Here is a 14,017-nt window from a genome sequence, read left to right as displayed (position 1 = left end):
GAAGGAGGGGACGGATTCTTTAGCAGGGTCTGTTGTGATAGAAGGGGAAATGGCTTCCAACTGAAAGAGGGGAGATTTAGAGTGGATATAAGCAAAGTTCTTCCTGCTGAGGGTGGTGATGCACTGGCACAGGTTGCCCAGGGGTGGTGGGCTGAGGGGTGGTGGTGCTTCATCCCTTAAGACACCCAGGGTCAGGCTGGGGGGCTGATGGAGCTGTGGGTGTCCCCGCTCAGTGCAGGACCAGCTGGCTTTTAGGGGATTCCTTCCAGCTCAAAACCATTTTGTGACTCCATGAAGGCCGAGCCCGGCTCCATCCACCATCTTTGCCTTGCTCTGAGCTCACTGCTCCGGGCACAACGTCAGTTTGGGGCACCGAGATCCACAACCAGTGGCCGCGGTCGGGGCTCCCACGGACCCGCACGGTCCGAACAGCTGCCCCTTCGTTCCCCCCCAGCCCCCGTCGGGCCGCACTTTCCGTTCGGGGCGGTACGTGCCGGGCCGCACGGGAGCCGCGGCCACGCGTGGGGCGCTCCGCGCACGTGGCGCAACGACAGAGGCGGCGCTACCCGCTACCCCCGCCCCAAACGGAAGGCGCGGCCCCTGCGCCCTATAACGGCGGGGGGGGGCCGGGGGAGGCGACACTCGGCCGGCGGCGGTACTCGCAGGTAGGGCCCGGTTCTGCGTTGGGTCCACGTGGCGTTACGGGGGGAGGGATGGAGGTTTGAGCCGGGCCGGGGGGGATTTTTCCTTCCCGGGAGGTTTTGGGGCTCCACGTGGCTGGAGGTGGGGATGGAGGATGAGCGGGGATGGAGGATGAGCGGGGAGGCGGTGGGACCTCGTGCTGGGATCCTTAATGCTGCGGTTCGGTTTGGCCACGAGCTCCGCCGTTGGGACGGGAACGTGACCGGTGGGCGTTGATCGCCTGCTTAACGTTGGGGGCTCGGCCCCACCGCGGGGATGCGAGGCTGAACCGCGGCCGGTGGGCCCGGGGGTGGGCTGGGCTGGGATCCCCCTCCGCTTTTCGCCGGCATTGGGAGCTGCTGGAGCCTCGGCAGCGTGTCCGTGTGCCGCACACATACAGCGGTCGTGGTCCGAGACCTCTCGGTGTGTCCGCTCCCGGTTCGCTGTGCCGTCGGAGGTGGCTGCTTTTGTGTCGCCCCACGTTTCCCATCGAGGTAATTCAGGCCTCGGTTTTGTTGGCCGGGCCCTTAATTTTACTTCTTCCCCCACGTGGAGGAGAGACGGGAGGTTGATGGCCTCCAGCGCCCCGCGAGGTGCTCCTGGGGATGGGGGAGGGATGGGGGGGGGTCCGCGTCGTCGGTTCTGGAGCCCAAGTGCTCCATGGTGAGAGCAGAACGAAACAAAGGTGGGTGCGGAGCGCTCGGGGCCCTTTTGTGCCGCGGCTGCAGCCGTTGGATGGTGCGGCCCCGGGGTGGGCGATACGTCGGTTATGTTTGTGGTCGCTGAATACAGGGTGGGTAAATCCGCTCTGCCTTGTGCGCTGCAGATAGCGGGGATGGATGCGAGGCCATTAACCGAGTTATGGGTGGATGATAAGGAAAAGGAGTTGAGGCCCCGGGGGCCGCGTGGGGAGCGGGAGGTGAATGCTGTGAATAAGCAGAGTTACATCTATGGGGCACCCAGCTGCCCTATAGGTGCGGCCTGCACTGGGCTTACTCATTTTTCTTGGCCTTTTGTGTCAGAGGAGCCTTTTAGATCCATCCCAAGGCACCTGGAATGTAATGGGGTTTGTTTTCTTGTTTTTTCTGTGTGCCTGAAGCCATTCTGTGGTGCACAGGCATCCCTTTCTCATGCTAAGTGAGCTGACTTGGTGTGGGCTGTTGTTTGGATGCCTCTGCTCCAGGCTTTTTCTGGTTATGAAGAAGAGAAAGGCTGAAAAATGCCACTGCCGGGACTCAGGAGCTCCCCATACACTGTGTGCTGACCTCGGAGCCTTCTCCATCTTCACTTCGTGGTGAATCTTCCATCTACATCCAGATGTGGTGCTGTGAGCTTCCCTGCAGTGTTACAGCTGGGGTTGCATCCTGTCCTGCCCTCCGAGAGCATTGCCACCTCTGTGCCCATCAGGAGGTGGTTCTTAATCAAAAGATGCCATTGGTGCATCAGTTCTCTCTGCTCTCTCACTTGCCTTGATGTATCTGGCAGCGAAGGTGGAAAATAGACTTTATACAGGGCTGGATGCTTGCGTGATTCCATTCCATACATCCTTCATGAGGAGTTGAAAAGTTGCACGTAGCCTAAGGGAGGCAAGTTGTGTCTAAGCACCTCGGTGTTAATGTTGTAGTTTTATTGCTTCTCCCACTTCCTTCGGTGGAATAAGCCCATAATAGCAACCTTTCTGATGAAGAAAGCAGGAGCCTCTTGCCATTATTGTCTGAATGACTCATTTTTGAAATGCTCCATTCAAGCTGCTGCGATATAATTGTGCTGCAGCCAAAGAAAGTTGATGTGGGGCTGCAGTTGGTTCCCAAAACCACAGTCCTGTAGGTGGTGTCAGGTAATCTCCATCTGCCTCCTCTGTGCTGGGGAGGCTTTAAAAAGGGATGAGATGGATGTGGCTGAGAACAAAGGAGGAGCTGCTGCCCTCAGGGTAGAGAGGGGTGGTTGTTTTGACTGAAACAGCTGTGGGGCTCTGAGGTTTTGCAGCCCCACACAGTGAAACCTGGTGTGGCTGTGTCCTTACCTTGGCTGTGCGTATTGATGTCTAATGAAAGAATGTTGGTGCTGCTCGGTACCACATTTTTCTCATTCTGAGGATTTCTTGGCAAGGTGCAGATCGTCTCTGAGGCATTCCTGAGTGCTGCAATGCTGAGGTTGGAGAGAAACATCTCTGCTCCTATGGAAGTGTCTGTGCTTGGGGACCTGAGACTGAAACCTGCATGAGGGGATGCTGAGAGCATCAGCCCATCTGGGATGGGGTTGGGTGGCTGCTGGGGGCTGTGCTGTGCATGGAGAGCCCAGTGGGAGCTGTGTCATAGGGCCTTTACTACCACCCTAGAGCTGTGGGTCAAAGGGATCTGGAAGAGCTCTGCTTGAGTCATGGCCATTGCCAGCATGTAATGTAAAAAAGAAAAGATCAGCCAGGGCTTTTTTTTCCCCTTGATCCTTCTGGTTGCTTGCTTAAGCTTGCTTCGTGCTTTCTTATACTAGTAAGGCTCCTGGTCCTTGCTCAGACAGGCTGAGATCATTGGTGGTAATAGCTGGAGACAGCAGCCTGGAGTGGGTGCTTGTAATAGACCTGTTTTGGTAGGAGAAATTGGTACCTGCTTTCTTGTTTGTTTTGGTTTTTCCTTCCAGTGCTGCTTTGTGCTTCTGATAAACAATCTCGGAGTCCTGTTGTATCAGCTCCCTGCAGGCAGGAGGGCAGCGCTGGTGGCTGCGGGCAGTGAGGAGCTGCCTGGATGGGGTCAATGCACAGCAGTGCAACCTGCAAGCCAGGTGTGGTGGCTGCTGGGTGGGAGATTATCTTCAGATCCCTACAATCTCTGTCCTCAGCCGCTGTTTGTAGTGGGTGATGCTCAAGCAGAGCCTGCAGCCCTGCTGAGGTGTTGGCTGCTGCTGAGTGGGCTGCTGTGCACTCTGATCCTGCACTGCAGGCTGGGGCTTGCCCTGCTGTGGGATCCAGCGCTGAGCAAAAGGTGAATTGAGCAGCCACTGGCACCTCTGAGAAGCACAAAAAAGCCATATATATGCCTTCTGGCATCTGCTTGTCTGCTCGCCAGGCCGGCAGACTGCAGCATGTCTGGGGCTCTGCTGGCCATCCTTGGGCAGAGGAGGGGTGCTGAGCAGGCTGTGCCGTGGCTGGTGGAGGAGCCTTGAGCTCATCTGCACGGGCTGCTGTCCTTGGGCAAACTTTATGTGCTACTGACCTCGCATCACCCTGGGAACAAATGCTTTGGCTGAGCAGGACCTCAATTGAGTATTGTTTTAGTGCAGAGTCCCTGCAAATGCTGGGTCGTCACGTATGCCATGCACAGCCAGGTTAAAACCCCAGCTAGGGGCACTTGTTGGAATTACAGCCCCATGCTTAATTCTGTCAATGTGCTTAAAACCAGTGGGAGCAGCGTCTCATTAGTTCATAACAATCTCTATTTGATCTTTCCTCTGGCCAGAAAATGTCTTGATTTGAAGCTGTGAGGTGTTACTTGCTCTCCCCAGCTTGCAGTTGTTGGCAGCTCCATCTCCCCAGCAATAAGTATAAGCCTGCAGCTTGGAGTGAGGAACTGAGGGGTGCTTGGGGTTGTGTCCTGGGTGCTGCATGTCCCTGCCATGTGGGAAAGGCTTTAAAAGCACCTGAGACAGTGAGTGTGATAGGAACATGTGCATGGTGCAGTAAAAAGCTGAGTGGGAGGGATGGATGTGAGGGGTTAGTCAGGGGTCTGCAGGGCTGGGATGCTGCCTGCAGGGGGGGAAACTCCTTCTGCCTTGAAAAAGAGCACTGTGAGGTTACCTTTGTGAAGGGATTGCCCCAGAAATATTTAGCAGCATTTGCAGTGCCTCATAAATGTGAGCCTCTGTCTCTCTCCTCCGGAATCCTGCCAATCTGGGGCTTGAAAAAGCACAGCGATTTGCTGGGTTATATAAGTAGAAGTCTTTAAAATCTTCCTAATCCAGGCACTTCCAAAGAAGAGACCACAATAGCAGCTCATAGGACCTGGGAGAGGGGAAGGACCGTGGTCTTGTCCAGGGTCTGTTCCCATTTGCTGCAGCCTGGATTGCATTCTGCTCCTGCCATTGCTATGCAGGGTGAGGGCTTGCTGTGGGCTACCTGTTCCTGCAGGTTTGTCAAGACTTTACAGGCTAGCAGATGTGATACTTGCAGTCATTACTTGGTCTCATCAGTCTTAATTACTGCAAGTATGGTTGCTTTGTTTCCTAATAGGGCAAACCGTAGCTGGCTGCCTGGCAGCTATGAATATGATTTCCAAACACATCTAACGTGTTGCTGCTCTTCCAAAACAGAACTGTAAATGTCATAACTGTTCATTTACTTTATGTATTTTCTTTTGCAGAGGGGAGGGAAGCTTTCCCTTTGGACCGGCTGCCTCGCGTGTGCTTTTTCTCTCCTATTTGAAGCCTCCCTTTGATAGAAGAGGTATTTTAAAACTGGCCTTCCTTAATGAGGGTTTGCAATGAGTCAGGGCAAAATGCTCTGACATGCAGAGCTCGTGTAAACCCTCTGGCATCAAACTTTGGGGATCTTGCTTAATGGTCTCCAACTTCAGCCCAAGGTGTTTCGCTTTGCATTGGCACTACAAGAGAGATTGTCTTGCTCTTCAAAAAGTCCTTTTATGGAAGGATGCTACCTGAGCAGCAGTGTGTAACTTGCCTGCATAGCCAGAGGGTAGAGTGTGTGGTGGCTGCTTGGGGTGAGCTGAGCAGGGCTTGGCTGTGCTGTCCATGCGAGTTGAGTTGATGGTGGTGGCTTATAGGAGCATCCTATGAATGATTCCTGTGTATGGAGGAGCCCACGTGCTCATGATAGTCATGTGCTGTGCTGGCCGGAGTGTGGGTGAATTTACAGCCAAGAAGATCCATGCTTGGGCCAGGCTAAACCAGTCTTAAAGGCTTAGGGCAGTCTCGGGTGCAGGGTTGGCTGCCTCCTCCTGCCCACCAGCCCAGGTCTGCTGCTTGGCAGATGGAGCTGCAGGGCCACATGGGGCCTGGCCTGTGCTAAGAGGTGAAAGTGATCTGGGCACCTGTAGGAAGGAGCTGGCTGCCAAGAGCACGGCAAAACGTGCCAGGTAGATGCTGGCATGAGAGTGGCCGTGGATGCGATGGTAATCGCAGTGAGCCCGAGCGGATGTGTGCTATAAATAGGGCACATCACACCTCTGTGCCAGTCAGTGTGCTGCAACCTGGAGCTGTTGCTGTGTTATAGGAGCTCTGAAGGAATGTCTGGTGCTCCATTATGTTTTCAGGTGAAATCTGCAGGAGCTTCAGTGGCTGAGGCATTTACTGTTGTTTTGCATACAGTGAAACCCATGAGAGTGGCTGATCTGGTTGTGTTTCCTCCGTGGGATGGATTGTGCTGCTGTCTGAAGCAGCCTTGTTTTTTCCAGTAATTGCAGCTTCAAGGTTTGTGCCAGCTGTGCAGGGAGCACAGGAGCTGTGGTGCTGGGGGTGCATGAGCAGCACTGTCCCAGCTGCTTTCCCTTGTGCTGGGAATGGCCTTTTTGGTATCAGAAGAGGAGTTTAGCAGTGCTGGGATGCACAGTGACTGTGGGGGTGTCCTGGGAGAACAAGAGAACCTCCCCCTCCCTGCCCCAGGGGAGGACAGTGTCCTGGCAGCATCCCACTGTTGTTGCTCACAGCTCAGTTTAGCTGCAGCCTGTGACCTTCGGGGACTGCAGGACTAATGGGTGTGCTGTCTTGACACCTGCCTGCCTTTACTTTGCAGAAAGTCCTGGCTTGTGCACATAGTTTTATCTGGTGGGTGTGTATTTAAGAACATGGCGGTGCTGCCCTGCTCTGGGCAGCCCTGTTGCATGTGCTGGTTGCTCTATACAACTTCAGGAGTCCCTTTCCTTCTTACTGATTCCCTATTTCAGGGTTTCCCAGGTTTTCCTGCCCGTCTGTGGGCTGCAGGAGCCTCAGCACATCTGGCCCTCACCAACCTGCATGATCTGTGTGTTTGATTTTTAAAATGGCTTTCCAAGGCCTGCCTGCAAACCTGGGTTCTCCCCTCTAGGAACAGCCTTCCTGGAGGGAGCTGGGGTACATGTGTGGCTGCCAGCTTCCTTGGTTGCACTGGGGTTGTTGGGCATCATGCTGACCTTGTGGATAGGGCCCTGCATAGCAGGGGAGCGAGGTTACAGCACTGTGTGCTCAGCTGAGATGATACTTTGTCCTTTGCAGATCTTTGAGCCTCAACTGATCCATTGCCAGCCTCATTCAAGATGCCAGTGGCCTTAGGAGGCCCTGTAGGATACACCCCTCCTGAAGGAGGCTGGGGATGGGCTGTGGTCTTCGGAGCCGTCATCTCCATTGGATTTTCCTATGCCTGCCCCAAATCCATCACCGTGTTCTTCAAAGAGATTGAGGTCATCTTCAACGCATCTAGCAGCAAAGTCTCATGGATCTCCTCCATCATGCTGGCTGTTACATACGGAGGAGGTAAGAGAACTGAGGACAGCATTGCATGTGCTCTTGTATTGGAGTAAGTAATGCTGAGCCTCATTAATTGTATCTTGTTTTGACTGTTGTCATTACAGCTTTTAGCAAAGTTAGGATTCTCTTGTTACGTGAGAGCGAAATTTCTTTAGCAAGCTTGCTTGGAGTAGATTGCTTAAAGTTCTTTTCAGTGCCCAGAATGCAAAAGCTGGGTTAATCTGTCCTCCTCAGCAAAGCTGTAGGTAAATTCTTTCCGGGGTATTACAACTTGTGTAATTCTGCCCTTGTTCTTGGAACAATTTGTGGCTGAAGATCTGTCTGCCCTTAGCACCTGCCAGGGGATGAGGAGAGTAGCTGTGCTGAGCCCAGAAGCCCTGTTATGGGGTCTTCTCCTGGTTCAGGTTGCTGAATGTTGGAATCCAGCAAGCACTGGCTGCCTACCAGAATCTGTTCCCTTTTCTGGTCAGCTCTGACTGCTGAAACATGTTCTAGAGTGCGCTGAAAACGGATGTAGTCTGCTCTTCCCCATTGGTGCTGAGCAGTGCCTCAGACAGCTTGTGCTGTTTGGAGATGGCAGCACGCGCTGGGTGATCAGAAACACAAGCAGAATAAAGCCAACTACTTAAAGTGAAACAGCTCCCCTCTCCCGTGCTTCAGAAACTGCTTGGAGTCTCTCGATCCCCAAGCTGTGCGTTTTATGCTTGTTTTTACACCAGCAAGTGGCAAGCAGACTGTGCTCCTTGGAACACACTTGGTGTGTTCCAAGTCCTTGCATCTCCTGTCCCTAAGCCCTGGTGCCTTGTGCCAGCCTGCACATGCAGTTTTGCACCGGGTAGCCTGGCTGAAAGAAGTTCTTATTGGGACCCTGTTGTTGTATGTACTTCAGAGGCGAATCAGAGCTTGTACTGCTGCCATCCCGAGCTGGCAGGGTGCCTGGTCTTATTTGCATTTGTGCATCAAAAGGAGCTGACGTTAGCGGCCTGGCTGGGCATGAGGCTTTTCCTTTTGGGGAACAGGCTCTGCTTTGTCCTTGCTTAGTGAGCAAGGCAATGGGCACATCTCCCTGCTCCAATGTTATAACAAGCTTGTAAACAGTGTAGCTGCCTTAATGAGGCTTGATCTGGGCCATTCCTTTTTCCTAATGCACTGAGAACAGTCCCTCTGCATGCCCCGGAACCTGTGATGCCTGCTGCTCCTTGGACTTGGGGTGACTTTTGCTTCTAATCCTAAAGACTCTCTTGTCCTGTGCCTCATGCTGATGCTGCCAGCTGCTCATACTGAACAATGCCCATCAGATCCAGCAGCTCACTGGTTTTGCATCACTTGCTGTTACCTGCACACAGGCAGATGCATCCCTCCAGCCTGGTGGAGTGCAGCCTCTTCCACTGCAGCTGCTGCAGTAGCAGCTGGGCTTCCCAAACGTTCCCTGGGCTTTGTTTAAACTAGGCAGAAAGGTCAAGTAGTGTCTGAGGACCCATGAATAACATGTTGACAACCTTGCTATCTGTTAATGGCAAAACTAGGTCTGTTAATATTCAATGGATGTTCATTCAGTTTATTTAAATACATTTTAGTATCTGTAGAGCATGCTTTGCAGTATCTAATCACTGTTTGCTTTGGATTAAAGCTCCTGATAATGAAGCACTTAAAAGGCGGTGTGTGGAGTGATTGGGCTGCTCCTGCCTCAGGGGGTAGCAGTGAAAACTTTGCCTCAGTCTCCCTGGCACTGTGCAGGGGCCTTCCCTTCTGCAAGCCCTTGGTGCACTTTGCCCAGCACCCATCAAAGCTGCTGCTTCATGGCCTTGTCCTCCATCAAAAACATGTTGGATGCAAGCTATCACCATGTTATGCTTTGCTCAGCCCCTGGGCCCAAGGTGGCTGCAGAGCATGGGGCAGGGCCTTTGCCCTGGGAAGCTGTTGGGCAGCTGGATGCCTTACGTGTCCCTGCATAGCCCATGGAAGGCTGCTTGCCCAGGGAAGAAACCATGACAGTAACTCACCTCTGGGCATGTCTCCTTTGACTCTCCAGGTCCCATCAGCAGCATCCTGGTGAATAAGTACGGCAGCCGGCCCATCATGATCTTGGGTGGGTGCCTCTCGGGATGTGGTTTTATTGCAGCCTCTTTCTGCAACACGGTGGAGGAGCTCTACTTCTGTGTGGGGGTCGTAGGAGGTAAGTCCCAGCTGTGCTCTAATGGGATTGCTATGGAGAAGCCTTTCTCAGAGGAGCAGCTTCTGTCTAGTAATTCTTAGGAAATACTTACTATGAATTTGCGTAAGTCCCAATTCCCTTTACGTATTCTAGTAAGAGGATGGCCCTGGTGATGCAATGCAGAAGGAATGTAAGTGCACAGGCACTCATTTGCCTACTTAAAATAGAAAGCTTCCCATTATTCCTGTCTCAGGTTTGGGTTATGCCGCACTAGTCGATGTAAGGTCTGTCAGGGGTCATGGCAGTTTTATCTTTTTAGTTCTCCTAGCTCTTGTACATGGCTTGTCCTCCCAGTTACCTGCACAGTGGGTGCTGAGATGCTGAGTATTGCTCATACAGGCTGAAGGTTAATACGGCTGAAGTGGTACTATTTAACACAAAGAACTGAAGCCGTGATCTCTTGTTCCTCTTAGTCAGCCTCTCTGTCATCACTGCTGGCTTGTAGGGATGTCTACATGTTTTCATTTCTCCTCTTCAGGCCTTGGACTTGCCTTTAACCTGAACCCTGCCTTAACCATGATTGGCAAGTATTTCTATAAGAGGCGTCCCCTGGCCAATGGACTGGCTATGGCTGGCAGCCCCGTGTTCCTGTCAACCTTGGCCCCTGTGAACCAGCTCTTCTTTGGCATGTTTGGCTGGCGTGGGAGCTTCCTCATCCTCGGTGGTCTCCTGCTGAACTGCTGCGTTGCTGGGTCCCTCATGCGGCCGATTGGTCCCAAGCCAGACCAGATGAAAAAAGAGCCCAATAAAGAGGCATTGCAGGAAGCTGGGAAAGCAGTGAAAAAAGGTGATGGTGATACTAGCACAGACCTCATTGGTGGGAAGACAAAGAAACAGAAGAACTCGGTTTTCCAGACGATCAACAAGTTTTTGGACCTGTCCCTCTTCACACACAGAGGCTTCCTGCTCTATCTCTCAGGCAATGTGATCATGTTCTTCGGGCTGTTCGCTCCCTTGGTCTTCCTCAGCAATTACGGAAAGAGCAAGAAGATTGCCAGCGAGTCTGCAGCCTTCTTACTGTCCATCCTGGCCTTTGTAGACATGGTAGCCAGACCTTCCATGGGGCTGGTGGCAAACACCAAGTGGGTCCGACCAAGAGTCCAGTATTTCTTTGCCGTCTCTATAATTGGCAATGGGGTGTGCCACTTCTTAGCCCCCCTCCTGTCCACCTCCTATGCTGGGTTCTGCATTTATGCTGGTCTCTTTGGCTTTAACTTTGGCTGGCTTAGTTCGGTGTTGTTTGAAACCCTGATGGACCTGGTGGGAGCGGAGAGGTTCTCTAGTGCCGTTGGCCTTGTGACCATTGTGGAGTGCTGCCCTGTGCTTCTGGGACCACCCGTGCTTGGTAAGGATACCTCTGTGTGCTGCTTCTCCCTGTCTGGCCTTGCTGTGGGGCTATGGGTCCTATCTGTGGACATTGTTGTCCATTTCTATGGGGCTCTGAGCCTGGGTGGAGGTGAGGGAGGGGCAGTGGCAGCCCTGGACCTACTGTGATGTCTGGGGGGAATGGGAGGTGGGCTGAGCCCTGGCATAATCTGGGGGACTAGAAGGGATAGACCTGAAGCAAAGGCAGTGGCTTCTTAAACCCCAAGCAGTTCCTAGGCAGTGCTGGAGGTAGTCTTGCTAAGCTGTCCCCTCTCTGTCCCTTCAGGTAAGCTCAATGACATGTATGGTGACTACAAGTACACGTACATAGCCTGTGGGGTCGTCCTCGTCGTCGCTGGGATCTACCTCTTCATTGGGATGGGCATCAACTACCGCCTGTTGGCAAAGGAGGAGAAAGCAGCGGCGGAGAAGGCGAAGAATGAAGGGAAAGAAGAGGAGACCAACATTGATGAGGCTGAGAAACAGAAAGAAGCAAACAACGATGTGGCAACCTTGCCTCAGAAGAGCACAGAAGATGGTGGCAAAGAGGAAGAAAGCCACATGTGAGGGACTGGTTTTAATCCCAATGGGTCAGGGGAAGCTCCGCTGTCCTGAAGCAGTGCCTGGGGAAATGCTTGTGTTGGGCGGCTGTGAGAAGTGTTTAAACCAGGTGTTCATTTTTTAACCAGGCTCTGAACTGTCTTTCCATCTGTGTTCAACAAAGGTAACAGAGCTACATGCGCCGTATCCTCGCATGTTTGGGGTGGGGGTGGGGAAGGGATGACTTTTTATATTCTGGCTTTTTAACAGTAACATGATTGTACTAATATGTGCCTTACAGTCTTAAAATCTAGCTGAATCTCAATGAGCCTTAACTCTACTCTAAGCCGTGCTTTAGCTCTGTATTCTGCTTGGGGTATGATGTGTGTGCGTTTGTGTGTGTTTCTTTGGGAGTTCTGTTGATAAAAAGCCATAAAAAGTGGGATACTGGGTTTGTTGGCGCACGATAGATGTCAGGGCTGAGCCCCGGATGAATCCTGCTTCACACGCTTCTTACTGCAGGCACTGGGCATGGGGGCAGTGGGTCTTTTAGCTTCCATGCCAGGTGCCTCCTGGCTCTGTTAGATGGTCTTCAGGCATGTTTTGAAAACTTTTAGCTACTGTAGTTCTTTAAAATCCGTTTGTTTTTTTTTTGTAGTTTGGTTCTCATGGGATAAACAGGTTGGAAATGGATGGCTGCAGTTCATGTCAGGCAGCATCTCCTGTGCGGTCGCCCACTCTGGGCCTGAGCAGACCCCTCTGGGCTGCATCAGTCCTCCCCCCCCTCCCAGCAAGGCACAACCCAAGTGCTGGGGTCTGTGCCCACGGGTGGGGAACCTGGCACTGCTGAGGCAGAGACTCTTCTCAGTGTAATAAGATGTAATATGAAATGTGTATGAGTGGAGCTCAGCTGGCACCACAGTGGGGTTTGGGGGTGGGTGGCATCCCTTGGCCTTTCCACAGCAGATCCAAGGACAGGCTTCTACCTGAAAGGCACCAGCCCAACATCCCTATCCAGCCAAGGTTTGGGTGCTTAATGCTTCACAGACCGAAGGGGCCAGATGGACCAGACTGTTGTAGATGCATCCCTGAGACAGGCATTCTGCTTTTCCTGTTTTTATCTCTTAGAATTTTCCTCTTTTTATCTCTTAGAAAAACCTCCTTTACATGCTTCTGTTCAACTTAAGATCTTAAGGTGATGGATGCCTTACTGCTCTCATCTAGGACATGTAAAGGGGAGGAAAGAATTTGTTAAGTATTTATTTTTTATCTGTTAGTGTTGGAAAATATCTCAGTGTACGTGGGACAGGTTAATAGCTCTCAGTTCCTAGTACCCGTTAACCTGTGAGAGGCCGAGTATGTTTTGAAATAAACTTCTTTTTTAATAATTATCCCCTTTAATCTTTAACATTTCTTTCACGCTGACAGCATGTTCCAGAAACGTGCCACAGGGTGGTTCTTTTGGGCTGGTTCTGGGGAGACAAGTTAAACTTAAAGCAGCAGGCATAGAGGTCAGGTATGGTGCAGGGTAGTTCCTTAGCAGGCTCTTGTGTTGTGAGAGGCAGCAAAGAAACTTGGTGCTTCCCTTTGAGGATGGCTGAGCAGATCTCTTGATCTCTTCCTGCAGCAAGAAGCTCCTTGGCCTGGAACTCCTGCCTGCAGGAGACAGAGCCTTTTCCCATGGGTCTGGCCAAGGTTGACATGGTGCCCGACATGGGGTGTGTAGGAGTGCATGTGTGTGCGTGTCTTACTGCTTCACTCGCAGTCTTTGCATGTCAGGAAAACGCAGCCTTGGGGAGCAACCGAGTTCCTGCCTGCTTTTCCAGCTGCCTAGAGCTGCTGCTAGTATGGTGTGCCCTGCTTGGGTTGGAAGCTGCTGTGGTTCCAGCAAGGGATAAAGTGTGTTTTGTGCCTCTTTCAATCTCTCTAGCTGCAAGATGACAACTGCCAGGTGTTCCTATGCACTGTGTTTTTAGAGACAGCTTTCCTCTCTTTTTAGCAGGATGCCTATGAAAGCCGTAAGGTTCTTTATTGCCCAGTGGGGGCCGCTTCTTTGTCTGCTCTGTGGGCAGGGCTGTGATGAAGGGGCTCCCAAGCCCTGCTGCAGCCTCTGGTGCTGTCTGTGCTGCTGTGAATGTCTGCAGGCCTGGTGCTGCCAGGAGGGAACCCAGCAGCTCCCTATCAGCCCTATGGGGAGGTGCCTGGTGCCCATGGTGGCCTCACTCAGGGTGCTGACTGCTCTGCCCTGCACCTCTCCTGGCTGTTGTAGTTCTCCATCGTTGTCAGCCAGCTCCAAATCTCACAGGAAATAAACAAAAAAAAGGCCAGGGTATTTCATACTGTAGAGTAACTTTATAAAAGCCAACAGTATTTTTGTACAAAAGGTCTTTATTGTACTGAGCTTGTAATACTGGAAAACCAATTGTATTTTTTTTCGTAAGTGCTGTGTCTATTGTAGTTACCATAACTGGTTCCTGTTGCAATAAACTAACCGTGTTGAGCTGCGGTGTGGTTCCTGTTCTGTAGGCTTGGATGGTTCCAGTGGTGCTGGGCCTCACCTGGTGGTAGGGGGATAGTGGGGGATATGGAGGCTGAGCTGGTTCCTGAGCCCTGTGTGGGGGTCGTGCAGCCTGGAGGCTGTTTTGTGCTTTCTGGACGTTCTTGAGTGACTATTCCTTCTGCAGAAGGAAGGGCTCAGCTCTTGACTGCTGTGTTTGACCCTTGCAGGAGGAGGAGTCCTCTTCCCTGGAATCCAGTAGCACAATT

General features: G+C 52.3%; 1 protein-coding gene across 5 annotated transcripts; it reads left to right on the top strand.

The window, feature by feature from the left end:
- The first annotated feature begins 541 nt into the window (after window positions 1–541).
- Window positions 542–13,751, top strand: SLC16A1 (solute carrier family 16 member 1). 5 transcript variants are annotated; one of them, XM_015885337.2, is made up of 6 exons: window positions 562–665; window positions 5,034–5,116; window positions 6,880–7,137; window positions 9,164–9,307; window positions 9,825–10,691; window positions 10,998–13,751. In XM_015885337.2, exons 3-6 carry the CDS (start codon window positions 6,921–6,923, stop codon window positions 11,276–11,278), a joined length of 1,509 nt encoding a protein of 502 aa, XP_015740823.1. In that variant the 5' UTR covers window positions 562–665; window positions 5,034–5,116; window positions 6,880–6,920; the 3' UTR covers window positions 11,279–13,751. The 5 variants fall into 5 exon arrangements, with proteins under 5 accessions (XP_015740827.1, XP_015740823.1, XP_015740828.1 ...); XM_015885339.2 differs by lacking the exon at window positions 562–665 and adding an exon at window positions 990–1,175; XM_015885340.2 differs by lacking the exon at window positions 562–665 and adding an exon at window positions 1,378–1,474.
- The last annotated feature ends 266 nt before the right edge of the window (window positions 13,752–14,017 follow it).

This window comes from Coturnix japonica, chromosome 26 (assembly GCF_001577835.2).
Source record: "Coturnix japonica isolate 7356 chromosome 26, Coturnix japonica 2.1, whole genome shotgun sequence".
Taxonomy (NCBI): domain Eukaryota; kingdom Metazoa; phylum Chordata; class Aves; order Galliformes; family Phasianidae; genus Coturnix; species Coturnix japonica.
The sequence above is the reverse complement of the archived record's forward strand: the minus strand, read 5'-3'. Positions and strand labels throughout refer to the sequence as shown.

Excerpts from the sequence above, each read along its gene's own strand:
- SLC16A1 (XM_015885341.1), top strand. The coding sequence starts at position 6,921 with ATGCCAGTGGCCTTAGGAGGCCCTGTAGGATACACCCCTCCTGAAGGA. Across the intron at positions 7,138-9,163 it reads GGCTGTTACATACGGAGGAG|GTCCCATCAGCAGCATCCTG; the intron begins GTAAGAGAACTG and ends TTGACTCTCCAG. Across the intron at positions 10,692-10,997 it reads TCTGGGACCACCCGTGCTTG|GTAAGCTCAATGACATGTAT; the intron begins GTAAGGATACCT and ends CTGTCCCTTCAG.